The sequence below is a fragment of the Ambystoma mexicanum genome, chromosome 11 (assembly GCF_040938575.1).
Source record: "Ambystoma mexicanum isolate Mex_15411 chromosome 11, UKY_AmexF1_1, whole genome shotgun sequence".
NCBI lineage: Eukaryota > Metazoa > Chordata > Amphibia > Caudata > Ambystomatidae > Ambystoma > Ambystoma mexicanum.
Genome location: NC_090934.1, coordinates 800,668,727 through 800,688,256, shown reverse-complemented (window position 1 = coordinate 800,688,256; position 19,530 = coordinate 800,668,727). Strand labels below are relative to the sequence as shown.

Sequence of the window (19,530 nt, the reverse complement as noted above, 5' to 3'; positions counted from 1 at the left end):
AAATGAAACATTTCTGACATTAGCTTTCTGATCTGCAGTTAATGAAGGGTCAGAATTATAATCACAGGCAGACAATTTCATGGCAGATTTAAGTGTCTTTTGTTCTATGGTTAGGGCCACTAAGCAATCCCTAATCGAAGATAATATATCAGTTTGTACATTTGCCTGTAATGCCGGTACTGTTGAAATGTCAGAAGGATTCTTTGTACCTATACCAACTGCACCATCTCGGAGTGGCAAGACAAGTGAACAACCAGCAGTTTCAGAGCACTGTGTTGGACTTTTATTCAGGACAATATTAGATTTCATCAACGGATGTGACAAAACCGGACTTGGTCGGTGTTGACACATATAACCATCCAGAGCTTTCCTAAGTTCCGCACAAGGGGATAAAGATCCCTGGCGATCAGAGTTGTTTTCTATGTCAGGCTTATTTGGTTCTATTAAATGCTCCTCAGCAGGTAAGTCTGCACACTCATTATCACATCCTTCCACCACCTTAACCAATTCGTCTGATGGAGAGTGATTTAGATCTATCTGGGAGTCCCTCCTTTTGTCATTGATAGATCTTTTTTTCTCCTGTGCCAAATTAGTGTATTTTTTAGTTATAGCATTAGAGGCCAATCTTAGACCACTCGCTGATTTGGAGAGAGACTTAATAAACTGTTTAGTCTGACCAATTGATGATACCTTTTTAGATTTTTGATTTTTTGTTTTCTTCACATTTATAATAGGTTCAGATTTTTGTTTCTTAAAATTTCTGTCAAAAATCGTATAGGCTTCTTTATGTACTTGTGCACTTTCAACAGTGGGAAGTATCTTAGCAGAAGATGGTATGCATGATTCATCAATAGATGTTACTATAGGAAGTACTTTAGGAGAGAGCCTCAAAGGTAATTCTTCGATGGATTTCGTAAGCCGCGAGGGCACTGCAGCCGGAACCCTCGGTGGAATCTCTCGAATGATGCCCTCTACAAAAGGGACAGCAGTTTTTAAAGTTGGTGCAAGTCTATCAGTTAAGCATTGACTGTTTGAAGAACCATATTGATCTGTGACCCTTTTGAGTGAAGATATAAGCTCAGGTATTTGATTAAATGCTAACAAAGCAGCTTTTTCCTCAAGCATCTGCCTCTGAGCCAAGGAGTCAGCAATCGATTTTTGCCAAATAGCATTGTTTTTAAAATTGTCCAGAATCGAGTTTACTTTGGTATCAAGAACTTCAAATAGTTTTGCAAGATATGTTATGGCAATATTCATCATTTCTAACGTTATTATTGGAGATTTTTTCAAGAGCGACTCTCTGGTCATAGCAGAGTTAGCTCGATCTGGCCTTCTTGGGGTCGGAGGTATAAATGAAATAGAAGTTTCAATTTCAGAAGTACTTTGATTCTGGAATAAGGCAGGAGATTTGGAAAGATCAAGACTATCATCCTTGGCCGAGAAGCATGAGTGCGACGAATAAAGATCAATTACAGCATCATCCACTTCATTGATGATACTTTTTGATTTAACCAATATGTTTGCGGCATTGCCTGTGCGGGCATTTTGCAATATCATGGTGTCTGATAAGGAAATATTGCATGGTTGCTCACAACCTTTATTACTGACATTGGAGTCTAATGCTGTGGGGGAGCTCATTAAAGGTTGTTTATTAGCTAAGCATTCTTGATTAACAAGTAAAGGTTGAGCCTCTACGTTTGAGACGCTTAAATTGGCTAATTCCGGCATTTTCGCCATCAAACGACTCACATGCAATGCTCTGAATCCAAAGTCTCGGATAACACCAGCCAGAGTATTGGAGCGGGTACGTTTCTTCCCAGCTCGTTTATCCGACTGAGGTCCTTTTGTAGTAGGGCGAGCTGATTTCGGAGTTAGGAGAGGGCTAACTTTATGCGATAAGTCACATAACGCACGTAGTCGTGATGGACATGGCATGTCCGTGCGTAAGTTATAGATCTTTCCCCTTTTATCAGTCATGATCAAAAATATGTTAGGAACTATATGAGTAATAAATTATAATGTGAACGTTTGTGCTATTGTTTGTGTGCTGTTCACTAATTCGAGCACAACTTAATAATTAAAAGGAAACCAGAGATATTTAACACATTAAAACACTTAAAATGGAAAATAAAGGCGTGGAAAGAATAACATAGCATAAGAAATTCTGCAATTTAAAAAAAAAGAGAAAAAGAAAATAATTTATAAGAGCCCTCCCCATACGCCCCAACGCCGCCGCGAAGCGGCAAAGCGGGACTTTCAGGGGCTTCCACAGGTGCGCGCGCGAGCAGAGTTAAATAGGCACGCCCACTAAAGTTGGTTGCAATGCCTAATCAAAAGGAAACAAAGATGTAAGTATCTTTTTACATCAGTATCAGCAGACTCTATGCTTCTCAGAGTCTTTTGTTCACCTTATGGAAGCTGTAGTTAGAAAAAGACGAAAATGTCCAATGAGTCCAACAGGATCCAAAGAGCGTACCGCGGCAAAGCGGGACTTTCAGGGGCTTCCACGGGTGCGCGCCTGTACCGCCTTGCAATGTTGCACTCTAGAAAACCAGCTGATTTGTGACTAGATCATTGTACACCGTTACAATAAGTCTTTTCCCACCCGAACCTTTGACAGCTGGCTTTGTGTGTTGCTGTCAGAGATTTGATTATCATCACAGGCAGCTTTGTCTCCCAGGACCCTGCTCCAATGCTGCACCCCAGCTTACCCGCCGGCCCTCAATCCTCAGGATTTGTTTTCCATGGGTTTTAGGCTCATGCCACTGTTCTGACTCTGGCCTCCACTCTCCTCTTCCTTCCTTCCGCGGGCTACACAGGAAGGAGGGGCGTTAGCCTCCCAGAGTAAGAAACAAGCGCCACAGGCCAAAGAAACAAACCCGAACCCAGAGCCGCCTACTTAAAACAAGAATAGGCTAAACCTAGGCTAAACTGGCTACATACATGCAAGGTCTAGAACCGTTAACTTCGTCACCTTTTCTGCGTCCTGTCACAAATGAACCCAAATTATCTGCTGTGGTTGCTGTGCTGGATGTAGAAAAGGTGTTTGATTCAATTGGGGCTGTCTGTTGCTTCATGAAAAGAATAGAGCCAGATGGGTATATGCTAATGTGAGTTTGCTTGCTATACACTGATCCAAATATATGTGTCATACCTATTGGTATCACAACTGAACCGTATGGTCTGAGCTGTGGGGCCAGGCAGGGGTGCCCACTGTCCCTGTTCGTGCTGGCAATTGAACCACTTGCAGAATTAATGAGATTGAAGCATTCCCAGAGCAGACTTGCACTTGCGAGGCAGAGGGCCGTCACCTCGCTACAGTGGCGCAACATCATTGAGCTGACCGGGCTTCAACTCCCCACCACTGAAATTTTGGGATATGTTGACCCGACCTGGCGGATCTATAGAACCGTGGCCAGACAGAACAGGAAACAGATGTTAAACGATTCCTGGGATTCGCTGTTAACCAATACTGGCAATTACTAACATACAGTTTTTCATTGTTAGCAACTACATTCATATGCATACATTTTTAGGCAAATTAAATCGTGATGTGGGGTTAGTACTCGCATGCTAGAGAGGTGATTGCAACACTAGGCATACACCTTTAGTTTTATGAGGCCAACGGCTCTAACACAGGGGCTCTAATAGGACCACATTTTCTATTTTTCCAGTCGATATTGAAATGTATTGGGGGTCTAAAGTAGAGTACATGCATGTGTGACTATACTGCATGGGGTAAATGTCCGGTATTTATCCCATGCAATATTTCCTATATGCCCCTTGCTGTAAATATCCCACGTGATTCAAATATGAAAATAGGTTGTATTTTAAAAATAGTGGGTAGTAAAAATACATTTAGTTTTTATCATTACCACCACGCCTGTAGTGAATCCCAAAATATCTTAAACTGTCCATGCATTACGCCTCCCTCACCGCTCTATGTGATAAGGCAACTGCAAATCACAGAGGGCTTTCCTTCTAAGGTCAGGGAACTCTGAGGTGACTTTCCATATCTTTCTGCATCAATAAGTACTTTATTGCTACACCAATATGCATAGAAGAGTCCAATACCCACACCCCTCCTTTACTACTTGACGTCATTCGACCCTCAGCGGCAATAGGCATGCTCAAGCAGTTATATAGAAATCTGTGAACCCGTACATCAGAACTATATCAACAAATTTGCAACCCATAATTTGTGGCCAACTAATATTTTAAGCAGTTTATCATTAATCAGTTTCATCGCCAGATGACAACCTATTTTAAAATGTACGTCTATATGCAGATGCTTATTTGTGTAAAACTGCAGCAGTGCACTAAATGCCCAAGGTGGGATATATACGTGTTCTTATTAGTTAATGGATGTGAACACCAGGGAGAAAATGTACATGCAGATAACCTAAAAAAGCAAGCGCATTGTTTCAATTCACGATTAAGTGTTAGTTGCTGCACATTGTGAGAGCTTGAAACATGATGCCAGAACTCTTCTCCTCGCAGGTCCCTTTACCTTGTACTAGGAGAACTATAAACATACTAGCTAGCTGGTGTGGCAGCCTCCTTCCATTTTGTCAAGAGTTGCAACATTCCTTATCATGCTGCGAGAAAATCACTTTTATTGCTGAAGTTAAAAAAAAACAAGCTTTGGCAAAGCCAACAGTTTAGGTTTCAGTAGGCATGGGATACACATTTGCCAGGCACTGCCATAATGTTACTACATAGCCAAGAGGAGGTGCCAGCTGTACATTGATGTCAGTACGTGGGCATACGATAGCACTGCCTAGCAGGCATCTACCTAATACCTACACACAAACCAAAAAGGATGATTTTTTTCCAATGCATGTTTTTAACAGGACTTTGGTGCAAGGAACAAATGCAAGGATACACATTCTGTTATAAATCAAGCGGCTGAAGGCTCTCTTGTTTAAGACGTGTATTACAGCAGTAGTATATTTACATCTACAATTAAGCCATTTACTGTAAGAAGACTGCTTTGAAATAATACCGTCACGCTTTTTACAGCACATCGTTTAATGTTACTGTGTGATGTAGCTAGCTCAAAGATGAGTTTTTTGTAAGGAACAACAGCTTGGGGGTGGGGATGGCTATAGGGATTAGCATGGCCATAGATAATCAATGGGTGAGTAAATAAATAAACATCCACAAGCTCCTCACATCCCATCTCGCTCCTCTCATATTCCAATGACATAATTTCAGTTTATGGGTGGTGCGTGAGCACCACCTAATAGCCAAAACTAATAAATGTGGTGACGAATTAAAATAAGGACTGCACAACACCTCCAGAAGTGACATGGGAGGACATGAACACACAGCAACATAAAACCAGTCTCTTTTAGGACAGATGTGTACTCAGCCAAAACATATAATTCACTTGGATTGACAGTAGAACATGTTTCTATTCTGTTACAGGGTAATCTACTTGTAATGTTAATTTCCTTTTATAGGAGTAGAAGTACTAGACTGTAAAGTGTTGTAAACTTCATAAACAACACGAGCTGAACACCTTACGCCTGAAAAGGAGTAACTTGAGATCTCTGCAAACTGGTTACTACTTCAAAGACTTAAAGACACTCCAAAGAAGCCTGCAGGAGTAGCCCCTGTTTTTAACCATTCTTAAACCAGAGGATGCACTCTGCTATTATTCCTGGTTAGATTAAATCTGCATTTCAACAGCAGTCAAACAAAGTCATCATACAAATGAAATATACCTCATTGAACCATTCCCTTTTTTATTTAGTTTTTGTTTTCTTGAATTCATGTCAATATCGAGGAATCATTGTGGGCAGTGTGGGGTCTGCCTTTGTTATGCATATGTGCAGATGACAAATGCAGCGCAAAACAAACAGCAACTGGATAATAACAAGGAAGAGCAATCCAGCACGGGTCTGCATTGAGGAGCTCGGCACCACAGGCTCTCATTCCAGCCTTTAGTCCTAGGGAGACATGCCTCCTCTTTAAAATAAAAAGCCATGCCCTGAATTTTCCACCAAAGATGCCATGTAAATGTCAACCGCTGCGTTATGGAAAGCCCCAGTAACAGAACATAATACCCCACTGTTCGAAATGACAGTAACATTCATCTGCATGCTGCTGCAGAGCTCCCAAATATATAAGTAAAAACCCCTTAAATTGCATAAACACTCTCTAGTGTCTCCTCTAGATGCTAGTGAGTAGCAGATTGGCAGGGTGTGCTAAATAGCTTTATTTAAACATAATCGTTATGCCTCATCACACTACATTTATGACGTGTTGCCAGTTTCCTGCATGGTACATGGCAAGGTCTGGCAAAAGCTTAAAACTTATGCACAAGCGAAAAATGTTGGGGTTGTCAATGCTCGTTTTAAACAGGAGTTCAGTGGTTCTACCGATGCTCGTTTTTGTCGGGATTTCAGTGAAGGACACGCAGAGTGCTTATAAATTGAGTGGCTAAAGACAGGTCTGCTAAAACAGCATGCTTAAAACTCAAATTAAGTCATTAACTCTCAGAAGAGTGCTTTGAACAAACACTGGCAGGCACTTTGAAAAAAAAGTCTGATGGAATGGCTTGATTAAAGCAAGCTCACGGAGTTTCCAAGAGGAGGTGTTTTGGGTGGGCACAGGCAGGAATGGGTGGTACTGTCTATAGAGATTAACATGACTATGGGCAAGCAATGGGTGGGAACATAACCAAACACCACCTACAGACTCTGTGTCCCTCATGTGTCATTCCAGACAGGGCCTCTTTGGATTCCCAGTCCACCACTGTTCCTCCTTAACTGTACTCCAATGCAATAATTTCGGCTTATTGTCTCCAATGCAATCGTTTCAGCTTAGTGACACCTAATAGCCCAAACAAAAATGGGTTTAAGATCTAATTTGGTTTAATTATATAAACAATACTGCAAACCATCGTGGGTTACCTGACAAGATTCTATCAGGTCAGGGACCCCAGTTCACATATATGTTTTGGTATGCTTTGGCTGACTAATTAGATTTTCAAGTTCATCATTCCATGGTTTTTCATCCTCAGACAGATGGCAGGTTAACCAAGTGCTGGAGTACTCTCCCTGCTGTTTTATAACTCATTCCCAAGATAACTGAAGTAAACTCATTCCACTAGACGAATCTGCCTACAACTACCCTCATCACGTACCTATTGGTATGGCCCCTTTCTACTGACTGATAGGTTGTCACCCTCGCATGATCCCTGTGCCGCTGCCCAGATTCAGCCCTGTTCGTGCAGCACAAGTGTTGGCCGAAAACCATGTCTCCATAAACCACACAGCCCAACAGGTCACAGAAACATATGCCAGGTTGAAAAGGATGACCAGCTCCTGCCTAGATAGTTCATGATTATGTTTGGGTTTTGATCAAATACATTCAGATCTTGGAATGCCACAGCAAGCTATAGCCCCAGTTTGTTGCCCCCTTTAGGATCCAGAAACTCATTTCACCAGTTGCTGCCAAACTGCTACTCCCCAAGTATTGATGGGTACATCCTGTGTTTCATAAGTCCCTCCCGAAGCCTCCTAATCATGCCAACCAGCACATCTGCACCTCTAATATGATAGTTTTTGATTCTGCTGCTCTGACATGGTGTGCCCTTGATTGCCAAATGTGAGGGTGCAAGCTTGTATCCCTGATTCACAGGAAGGGTTTATGGCATTCATAATGCTCTTGTGAACTGGCCCCTTCTGTTCTGTTTCTGAAATCCCATTGCCTCTTCCAAATGTTCTACTCCTGCCACGTTGCAATGACGAGTCCTTTTGGGGGGGTCGTGGGGCAGAGGGGTTGTTAGGAATCAGCTTAGGTTCTCACAGACCATTGACTTCACAGGTCTTTATGCTCATTAGAGGCACCGCAAGAGGTAACCATGTGCCCAGCTCTCATCAGAAGACAGAAGAGGGAGCCCACCTGTGTAAAATACCACCCAACTTCTATCTTGCTCTGATGGTACTGGTCCGGTTCAATTAATCTTTGCAGACTATTTTTCAACTACCCTTACTTTTGCTAATTTCGGCGAAACTGTAGGTCGAAAAAAGTGGGCTAGACCCCTGGTCCACTTGCCTCCCCAACCATTATCTCCTAAAGGAATGTTTGAGAGGTAAGGCGCCCATGCCAGCCGACATTTTCCTGTGCAATATCAGAGAGTTCCCAACCTGGCAGAGAGAAATTAAATGGAGAGCGCACACACATGATACGTAACAATTTCTGCCAATACAGCATTACAGTGAGCCACACTGTCAGTAAAACTTTCTTTTCTAAGATGGATGTCATAAGCTTTACCTGCAAATGCAAAACAACTACATTTTGTGATTCATAGGCCTTTCACATGCACTTCAATTGTAAGAGACCAACAGTTTTTGACATTTCAGTTTCAACCAAAATTCAAACCATCATTCTGTCAAAAATAGATGATTTACCTTGGCATATTATAGTCTTGATAAGATCGCTTGCCATTACTGCGTTCCCATCTTGAAGATGAAGATTCAATAGTTTGCAGACTAGAGGTTCCAGAGCTTCGTCTCAGCTGTGGGGTTGGCAAACTATTTCTACTATTTAATCCCTAATAAGATAAAAGTAGAAAATCTCTTGCACTTGTATCACGTATTAAACATTTGTTCTTTACTTTACTCTAGATTACAAACTTCTCTTTGAAACTCAACCTATGATATGTACATAGAAACATACATTTATTATTACACATTTCTAAGAGTTTACATTGCTAACCTCAGATTAGCACTGTACATTAACATGCTCTTTTTTGTGTCTCACATTAACCATCTGTGCAAGAACCAAGATGACGAGAGGACAGTCTGGCAGCTAAAATCAGTCTTACTGGATCAATGTCATCATAGTTGTGATCAACTGTGGTCGCCAGGCAAGGACTGCAAGGTCAGTTACTGTAAAATACTCTGCCTTATCCCATTCACCCACTCTGTGTTACCCACTCAACCTTCCCAGCTTTAAGTCAAGGGATTGGTCAGAGCACTTGGAACTGTTGGTTGCTGCCCCTAACTTGTTGTTTGCGTAAGCTGCTGGTTGTAGTAACCAAAGGGCCAGTGCTCTAAAGCCCCAATTCTGGAATAAGTAGGTTTTTGTTGGGTTCCTACCTAAATGGCGCTTGCACATATGGTCATAAGCATCTATAGTTGTCATTCAATCATTCATTTCATTGTTCAACATAATACGGTGTAAAAGTCCACTTGTTTTTTTTCTGATACCATTGTGGATTTTTATTATTGATTTGATCACCATTGGTGCTGACACGTGTTTCGACCAACATACGGTCTTTATCAAGGCTACAAACATTTACAGGTGATTTGTTCAGCTATTGAGCATCATATTGAACCAACTTTTGTCAAGGGTGCATAGTGACAAGTCATTGAGTGCAACAAGTGAGGTCATTCCATTTACATATATAATAAAATAATCACATCGTTATTATCAGTTGACAATTAGTATAATTAACATTGAAGTCAAAAATGTGTTACAAGAGTAAGTACAATGAGAAGAGTATATGTGGGCAGAGATTAATGCACAAGGGGAAAGAAAAAAGGGAGAGAACTGTTAGCCGTATTGTTGTATAGTTGTATGGTTTAGAATGTGGGCCTGGGAGTAGATGTAATTTGCTCAACTTGGATTTAGGCTGTCTCATTCGTCTCAAGGCCCACATTCTAAACCATACAACTATACAACAATACGGCTAACATTTCTCTCCCTTTTATCTTTCCCCTTGTGCATTAATCTCTTCCCACATATACTCTTCTCATTGTACTTACTCTTGTAACACATTTTTGACTCTATATTAAATATACTAATTGTCACCTGATCATAATGATGTGATTATTATTTTATATGTGTAAATGGAATGACCTCACTTGTTGCACTCAATCACTTGCCACTATGCACCCTTGACAAAAGTTGGTTCGATATGATGCTCAATATCTGAACAAATCACCTGTAAATGGTTGTAGCCTTGATAAAAACTATGTGGGTCGAAACACGTGTCGGCACCTATGGTGATCAAATCAATTATTAAAACTCCACAATGGTATCAGAGAAAAACGAGTGGACTTTCAAACCGTATTATGTTGAACAATGAATGATTGAATGACAACTAGAAGATGCTTATAACCATATGTGCAAGCGCCATTTAGGTAGGAACTCAACAAAAATCTTACTTACCCAGCTTTACCTCACTCCACCCAAGAGTGTTTTTTTTATTATAAACATGCCTTGCTCATGTTGCACTATGATCTACAATGGCAATAAGGAAACGCAGATTAATCATGTGAAGATCTTGATGGAGATGACAGAAGACTTCAAGGATGTTTTGTTTGAAGACGAAAGCATAGTTACCCAGTAAGGATTCAAGCGGATGGCACTGGGAAAGATTGAGCACTTTTCAATGAAACCTGCCCCAAATCATCAGATCAAAGTATAGTCTTCAAGAAGCGCACAGGATTCCTAATTTATTTTGAGTCCATAATGGACAGCCTTCAATAATTTGTTTATTTTATTCTTACAGTGCAGGATGTGATCATCCTTGAACCTTGCGTGTACAAAAGTCAGGATAGTGGTCCTCAGAAAAATAGGAAAGCCTCCTTTATGCCCAAAGCTCACCTTCCTGTAGCATGGCTCATACTGCTTAACCATGGTTAAATGTTTTAACAGTATGCATGTCACATATCTCAGCCGGTACCTACAGGTATCAATAACTTGCTCATTCTGTGTTGAAATGGTTTTCAGTGCCTAATTGGGCAACAGAGGACCAAGATTCTTCATCCTCAAAGCCACAAGGTGAGCATGGGACGCCTGACATGCAGTGCACTAAACGGAAAAGAGAAGTAGAAGTCAGTGGTGCCAAATGAAACTGTGGGACCTGTGTGTGAGAATGTGGAAGGTACAAGGGGGAGGGAGCTGGCAAGGAGAAAGTGTGGGGTACAAGGCTGGAGGTGGGTGAGAAAACCTAGGATACAAAGGAAGGGGTGGGCAGAAGGAAGTGAAAGATTCAACGGTGGGGGCTCAAACATGGCCCTCCCGACCCAACCCTAGAATTTCAAAGTTGGCAGCAGACACCCCGACCTTGCTGTCCACCAGCATGTGTAAATGGTCACGGATTCACCGCTCTCAGTGTACAAGATTTATCAAAAGCCTCCTGTAAACCTCCAGCTCTGGGACATTCCACTGCATACTGGGTGCTGTGCACCAGGAGCACAAGTAGCAAAGTCACAGCTTTGGTCCACTTAGCAGTTGGGATAGGCAGCCCCATCACTCCATGGTGCAATCTAGCACCACCTCCTCGAAAATGCACAGCTTCTTGGGTGCCTCTGTTTAGGAAAATGTTATGTTCCAATATTTGGGAACATCACCAAACACTGTTGCAGAACCCATTGTGGGAAGTTATAGAAGAGAGTGGCGTTGAGAGAAAGACATTGGCAGTAGTCTGTGGTATACACTGTACAGTTACATAGTAATGCAACATATTGCACCCAGGTTGTACGCGGGAAAGCACTGCATTACTGTAACAGGTGTGAGAAACCTAGGGGTATTCTCCCATTAAGACCCCAAGAGTCCTCTATTCAGGTGGCCAGGGGAGGGCCATCGCTCTTGGATCACGACCTTGTGGGTAGACGAGCAAGGATCATATGGGTAGGGGAATCTGGGGTTGCCTTTGTGGTAATGCTCTAGGCGAGACGTGGTATTCTGACGGGGCAACAGAAGAGGAGGAAGTCCCAGATGCCTTCATGGGATACGTTGATTCCAGTCACCGTAATCCAGGTTTAGTTTTCCCTAAATCCAATCCCATCCATAACTGCACAAGGTGGGAGAGAAAGAGAAACCAACTCAAACCAAGCCAGGAGTATGATGGCAATATCCATCCATCCATTACCAATTTAAAGCCCAGAGAATACCATAAAAACTCAGGCTTGTATAATACAGCATCAGGAATATGGAAGGGGACAATCATCCCCTTGAGGAAAAACCAGGCTAAAGGATTTCCCTATGTCCACTGTCGTTTTCCTGATAGAATAGGGGTAAATTGATCTATCTTCCAAAACCTTTCCATTACCCCCTGCTTATTTCCAACAAATACTGGGACAAGGAAGAGGCAACCAGGAGTAGTGAAGATTTCCCATAGGAATAACATGGGGAGTATACAGGAAATCTGCAATAGAAAGAACTTAAGTTGTCTCACTGATAGAGTCAGCAGAGTCAGGAACTTACCAATTATCACTCACACTTGACGGATTTTCCAACTGTAAAAGGTGTGGTTCTACACAGGTTTTTGAGTGAGCTGGGACGGCGTTTGGAACAGAGAACCCACGGAGCAGAGAGCAGCATGCTCTTCAACTACTGAAGAGAACCGCGAACCGAGACGCCGGCCTGGTGTTTGAGGGGCTGCAGTGTGGCTAGGGAGCCGTATTTCCAAAGAGCCTGACCGCAGCATCCTGCAGGCTGCTATTGGCGGTCGGAACATTGCTTGTTCCCTTGGGACCTGTGCCAGCCCCAAAGGCGTCTGAGGGGCAAGTGGTGAGATCCGGGTGAGTCTCATGAAAGTAAGAGAGACACTCAGGAGCATGGGGCTGACTGAAAAGGAGCGTGCAAAAGAAAATGCATAAAGCGGCACAGAGCGGAAAAGAGGAAAGAAATATAAAGAAACCAGTGAAGCTATATAGACTGAAAGAGGAATGACAAGATAAAGAGAAAGTAAGAGAAAGCAAGAAAAACAGAGCGCTCAAGGAGTGCATAGTGAAAGAACTTTAAATGAAGAGGGTGCAAGCGACCCAGTAAAGTGGAAAGAGAGTGCAAATGTGCACGGGAAAGTTAGAAAAGTTGCCAATGGGCATGGAAAAGGTAAAGAGTGCAAGGGTGCACGAGAAAGATGAGAAAGTGCCAGGGGCCACATAAAGGGCAAAGAAAGTGCAAGTGTGCACAAAGTTAAAGAAGGTGCCAGTGGGCATGAGAAGGAGAGGAAGGTGCAAGTGTGCAGGAGTGCAGGAGCAGAAGGACATAAAGGTGTCAGTGGGCATGAGAAAAGTCAAGAAAACAGAGGGGTTAAAGCTTGGAGTGGTCATGCTTGGGAGGAGTAAAGAAGCTGGCATTTTCAAAAGTCTCTGTTGCAACCCCTTTAGAGAACTGTATATGAAAGAAAGCTATATCCTTTTAAACTGAACAAGTGCTTTGAACTTGGGAGACGGGCCTAAGCATGGGGAAGGGAGCCCTGAGAGGACTAAATGTGTAACTTGCATTTGAACTTGTAAGAGGGGTCTAAGCTTCATGAAGGGAGCCCTGAGAGGCCTAAAAGCTAAACTTATTTTTGAACTTGGAATATGCCTAAGCTTTGGGAAGGGAACCCTAAGAGGCCTGTCAAAAATGGAATCTTGATTATTTGGTGTTACTGAAGGAATTGAAGCTTGGGGAAGGGAACCCGAAGGCATTAAGAACATTTATATTGTTTGAACTATGAAGGTCCTATGTACAGTCCTTTTTGAGTAAGCTCAATCTTTTTTACAACTGGTGAGAAGGCCACCTGAAACCAATCCTGGTTTCCGATTTTTGTTGAACCACTTTTTATTTTTTATAAGACTTCCTAACACATAGGTTTACACACAGACAGATTTTATTTTGGATTTCTAGACTTCGACAGCCCTTAGAAACATCAGTTAAGGGAACCATCGCTTTAGTGTTACGGCCAGTTTGGCATTACACCAACCCAAGAACTTTAGTAAAATAAAGGTTTTGAAACAATTATCTTAAAGTCTGTGTCTCTCTTGATACCATGCCTGTCTCTCACAGGAGAGAAATACATTTTCTAGAGAGATGTGCGATATAAACAACATTAACATATACTAAAGTGTCACAGATGGCTTCAAGAACACACCAACACTCAAAGAGATTTGAAGGGTTTTTATGAAGAATTTTAACAGGGCCCAACTAAGGGCCATCCCTCTCTCTCGTCTTTCCCAATCCTCCCCAAATCCAAAGATGGTCACTAGAGATCGGGTTACCCCTATCATCTAGAATTTGGTTGGGCTTGTGGTGAGCGTCTTAAGGCAACATCCGTATCTTACGTACTCCCTTTGGGGTCTTCTAGATGAATCCTAACCTGGGGTCCCACAAGAAGAATGATAAGGATATGGTGCCTGCCAACCACTGAGGTCTCACCCGATCCTTGTCCCGATAGAAAGGGTCAACTGCTAAATATCCAACTTGCTCAATATTTACCTCTCATGCTCTCATACCCATCACCCTGATGTTCTTTCCTTCCTTTCCCTTCCTTCTACTCTCCTACCATCTCTTCCTCCCACTCTCCTCTTTCTCTATATTTCTCTTCTTCTGTCTCAAACTTTCTTTTATCACACATCCACTATTACTCTCAACTCTCCTTTACACTACTCCCCTCCCTGTAGTCCCTACCCTACTACTGTCTCCTACTACTTTCCACTTTTCTCTCTTCCTCTACACTACCCGCTACTCCCACTACTCTCCACTACTCTCTCCTACCACTATTTTGCACTACACTCCCCTTCCATTCTACACTAACTACAGCCCTCCTTTTTTCACTATCTCAATCTCAATCACCTTTCTCATCCAGCTTCATTTACTCCCCTACACCCACACTTAATATCGGTCACTCACCTTACCATATATCCACTCTCATACCCAAGTACCACTTTCTCTCACCACCCAATAGATCACCTTCCATATGCTCTTCTTGAGTTTCTTCCACGCTCTGCTCTAGCGTACTTCCTCCTCTTTGTCTCTGTCTGCTTTCTCCTCCCTTGACCTCACACAAACAAGCCATACTCCCTGATTCGTCCTGTGCTTTTATATTCCCCCTCCCCCTCTCATTGGCCCTCATGCTCAGGTGGCTCCCAGGGCCAATCTCTGACTTGCTCTTCCATAGGGGCCAGGTTACACATAAAGCGCCAATTAATCCCTGTCCCTTATCAAATGCGCGTCCACCGGTGTCTGGCAATGGCGGCCCGCTGCAGCCAAAGTCAATTTCAGAGTTCAAATTCAGTGTCAGATGAGCTTCTGTACTGCCTGTTGTGAAGAACCGGAGGGCGTCCTCACTTCTTTTTTCCCTGTATCCTACTCTCGGGTGGCCAGGGAAAGGCCATTGCTCTTGGATCCTGACCCTGCGGGTGGATTTGCGAGGGAGGATCACCTGGGTGGAGGGCACTTGGGGAGTGGGGAGAGGATGTCCTTGGGTGAGACATGGTATCCTCCATTTCCTTTTCTTAAGGAACCCTCCATCTCACAAGCCTAATAGGCTTTTGTCACCCTTGCCCTGTTCTTCCCATAAAACATTCCCCAAGAACCACCAGTTCAACACCGGGATGAGGAAGAGACCAACTAGAGAAACACATCCTCATTTTATTAATACACACACATACTGGCCTCAGCTGTGTACTGAGACGAGGAGGACAGCAAGAGTAAGGCAGGACTATCGTTTCAACAGTGATCGACTAGTCCTTTTTGGACCAATCATGGTGGTGGGAACTTTAAAAGCTGGAATCGTTGTGGAAATGGAGTCAGCTGTGGAAGCAGGGCTACGGACAGCGGTGTGGCAAGCAGAGAACTCAAGACCCTTTAGAAGATGCATAGTTTATGCAGCAGGAAGCAAGGCTGAAGGACGCTGGAGGCCGGTGGCAGACCGCGAGAGGGAGACTCGCGTGACCGAGCGAAGCAGTCGTATGAGTCCTGAGCTGCAGGAGGAGCATTGTTGGGTGAGCGAAACCATGCAGAGGCGCTGGGCAAACAAGCGAAGTACCGCACAGGAAGGAGGGAACCTCTGGCGGCAGAGGACCTAGCAGAGAAGCGGTAAGCTCTGACCGGTGAGAGTAGCAAGAAGGGGGAATACCGGGCTGGCAGGCAAATATACAAAGCAAACAACGACCATCGATTTGAACTGAAACAAGCATTTCTATGAATACCGATTTGAGTGAAAGAAAATACAAGTACTTTTGAATACCGAACGGAGTGAGAGCAAGTTTTAAAAAAAATGTTTTAACCAACTTTATTTTCATTTTTACTTAAGACAATAATTGGTCTTTAATTACAAACATGTGTTATGAACATTGTTACCCTCATGAACCCCTTATTCAACACTCTTGAACTTATGGGGCAGGTAGGGTGGGTGAGGGTGGGAGGGGATGGGAAAAGTGTGAAAGCAAGTTTTGAGTACATTTGAATATTGATAGGAGTGAAAGAAAGATTGTGAATCGGCCGGATACAAAGAACTGTATTATAAAAGAAAACAAGCATTGTCAAAAGCCAATAGAATTCAAAGAAACTGTATTATATGAGCAAACTAGCATTGGCAACAGCCAAGAGAATTCAAATAACTGTTATGAACACACGTATTGGCAAGAGCCAGGAGAATACAAGAAAGTGTAACAAGTGCATTGTGGCCAACCAAGCCACGGTACAGTGTCAGGAGAGTGTGACACAGGTGAATAAAATCATGCAGCACTGTCAGCTTGAAGCAGTGGCCTAGTGTTGATGGAAAAGCAGCAAGGAAGGGAGATCAGTTGCGTGACCTTTAATGCGGGGATCGCTTGGTCCAAACCGCGCCTAGACCAAGTGCCCCCTGTATAGAAAAAGCCACTGAAAGCACCCATAAAGAAGCTTGTGTTTATACTACAACAAACTCTTATGTGTTTTGAAGTCAAGAAACTGAACTATCTTTGTGAACTAGGGAAAATATCATAAGAGCTGGGAAGTGTCCTAAGGAATTATGTTGTTTTGAAAAGCTGGAAGATTTGAACTGTTGGGGAGGGGAACCCCTGTGCCTTATTAACTATTTTGAACTTGGAGGGAAAGCTGATAAGAAGCCAAGAGCTGGTAGAAAATCTGAACTTTACTTTGAACACTACTTATTTTGATGCCGACATCCCCACACATTGTATACAGTTAGTTGCGAGGGCAAGTATAGGTTTTGGACACAGAGACATTTGCGTTGACTGCCTGACACTGACACAGACTATCCTTAGTTTTCTTTAGGTATGGAAATCCCACCTTAGCATTGGGGAAGTTGGGCCTTACTCCATCCTATATTTTGAGTTAATAAGGTTTGTGGACCAAACTTGATTCTGTTGTCTGTGTCCGTTTCATGATGCCTTCACACTGTCTGCGGAAAAGAACGCTCCAACGGCTTGATATTCTGCGTTGCATCTCTCGCAGGTGGGCTGTATGGTCGGTGCTCCAACACTAGGAATTCTGGTCTCGGCAGAGGAAATAAAAAAAATACTGGCCAGCATGTTGTCCAGCAGGTATTGGATGATCAAAGGTGGTACTGTGCAATTGTTGCCATGCACATGTGGCAAAGAGAGGGGCCCCTGCACCCAAATCCCTGTTATGTTATATGTACTTCTATGGCGCCAGTAGCACACAGGCATCAAACATATAACAATACTTGACATACATTTGGACAAGTCTGAGGCGGCCAGACCGACTCACTATTTCCTGAAAAGTATCTAAAGATTTGATAATTCTCTTCCAACCGCAGGGTGGGCAGTAGTTTATTCCACTGTTGCGCGGCACGTACTGGAAAGGATCTGCGCAATCCTGTCTTACGATTGTATCTTGGCACATTAAGCAGTCCTTTATCCGCTGAGCGTAGCTGCCTCAGGGGAGTAACGAGGGGTATCTCCAAAAAGGCACCTATGTATTATCGTTATTGACTTAAAGTTCACTCGGTCTTCCACTGTTAGACAATGCAAGGATTTTCTTCCCGTTGTTATGTGTTCCCTAGTTTTTATTCTCTTTACTATACGTACCGCGTCCTTTTCCATTACTTGCCATCTCGCAAGATCTTTTTTGGTTGCTCCAAGTAACAGTGCATTTCCGTAGTCTAATCTCGACAGAATTATTGCTCTAGCAATGGCTGCTGTGTTTTCCTCATTCAGGTAGGGTCTAATTGCTCTCATGAGGCGTGGGCAATATGCATTGTTTTTATGCAAATAATTGACCTGAGCCTCTAAGCTCACCGAGGTAAACCATCATCCCCAGTGTCTTGACCTGGCTCTTGACCTGTATTTTGGCCTCTTTAATAGAGAAGGTTTTATAATCCTCCCCTAATTTGGCTCTAGCTAAGCTAGTTCCGAAAATCATTAGCTCTATTTTCGTGAGGTTTAAACACATCCAATGTTGCTGCATCCAGAAGTCTAGTATGCTGTAAACTTCAGCTATTTTAGCACTATCCCTGATGTATTCTCCCTCCAATTCAATAACAAGTTGCGTATCGCCGGCGTAGTTTGTGAAAAAGACACTGACGTCGTCCAACAAGTCTCAGAGGCTTCTCATATAAATATTAAAAAGCAGCGGAGACAAACTTGCTCCCTGAGGCACTCCAAAGATAATTGATATGGCCTCAGAAAATGTTTCCCCCCAGTGGACTCTGGCTCGGTGCTCCATTAAAAATGAAGTAAGCCAGGCCAAGGCAAGTGGGGAGCACCCAGCTGTTATCCTTAACGCTTTTACTAGGAGCTGATGATCTACCAGATCAAAAGCTGCACTAAGATCAAGCAACATCAGCATCCCTGTTTTGCCTCTATGAACTAACTCTAGCATATGGCCTTGCAGGTCTAGCATAGCCGTTTCTGTACTATGGACCGCCCTAAAACCTGATTGTTGTTGATGCAGTGTTTCCTGGGCTTCTATATGTTTCTGTAGTTGATTTCTCGCTATCTTGTCTAGTAGCTTGAGGATGAAATTGGAATTAGTAATCGGACGAAGATTGCCAGGGTCCTTGGGGTCAAGACCTGCCCTTTTGGCCAGTAGAGTGATGGTCACTTTCTTAATTTCCTTAAGCACTGTACCTTCTTTGAAGGAAGCATTAATTAGTTTCACAAAACCGGAACAAAAATGTCTATTTTCTAGTATGATTTTTGATGGCAAGATATTTTCAGCACACAATGTTGGTTTCATTTGGTTCAGAACCGCTAACAATTCTTTCTCTGAAACTGGTGTGAAGTTAAAAGTGGTAATATCTCCCAGGTTAGAACAATCATTCTCCGGAATGATCTTTCCTGAGATTTCTCTGGCCTTGATGATATTGTATCTTTCTTTTTGAGTTTTTGCGGCGAAAGCATTTTGAACTATGTCGCAGTCTTCCTTTGATGGAGAAAAAGGAGGTGTGAGCACCTTTGGTTTTTCGATACTTTTAATTATCTCAAATATTTCACTGGTGGCGTTTGATGCAGCTGCTATTCCATTATTATAATGATTAGCCTTTGCTTCTATTATACTTTCCCTGTAGTTTTTGTTTGCTTGCTTCCAGATGTACTTGTTTTCCTTAGTGGGATTTTGACGCCATTTTCTTTCCAAAGCTCTTTTTTCTATTTTTGTTTATTTAACTCTTCACTGAACCACTTCTGGTGATTACTATTTTTTCTAACCATTTTTGTTTTCAATGGAGCTTCTTGTTCCACCAGGTTTTGTAATAGATATTTCTTTAACATCACTTCACAACTATCTTGATATTGGAAGGATTCCAAGGTTCTGGCTATACAAGAA

The 19,530-nt window shown here is 42.7% G+C and overlaps 1 protein-coding gene across 1 annotated transcript in view; it reads right to left on the bottom strand.

Annotated features, from left to right (window-relative positions):
* Positions 1-19,530, bottom strand: part of PDE3B (phosphodiesterase 3B) — a 2,257,139-nt gene that overhangs the window by 1,233,289 nt on the left and 1,004,320 nt on the right. Inside the window, exon 4 of the mRNA XM_069623736.1 lies at positions 8,424-8,566. Within this exon, the coding sequence (XP_069479837.1) occupies positions 8,424-8,566 (143 nt within the window). The remainder of the gene's footprint in view (positions 1-8,423; positions 8,567-19,530) is intronic.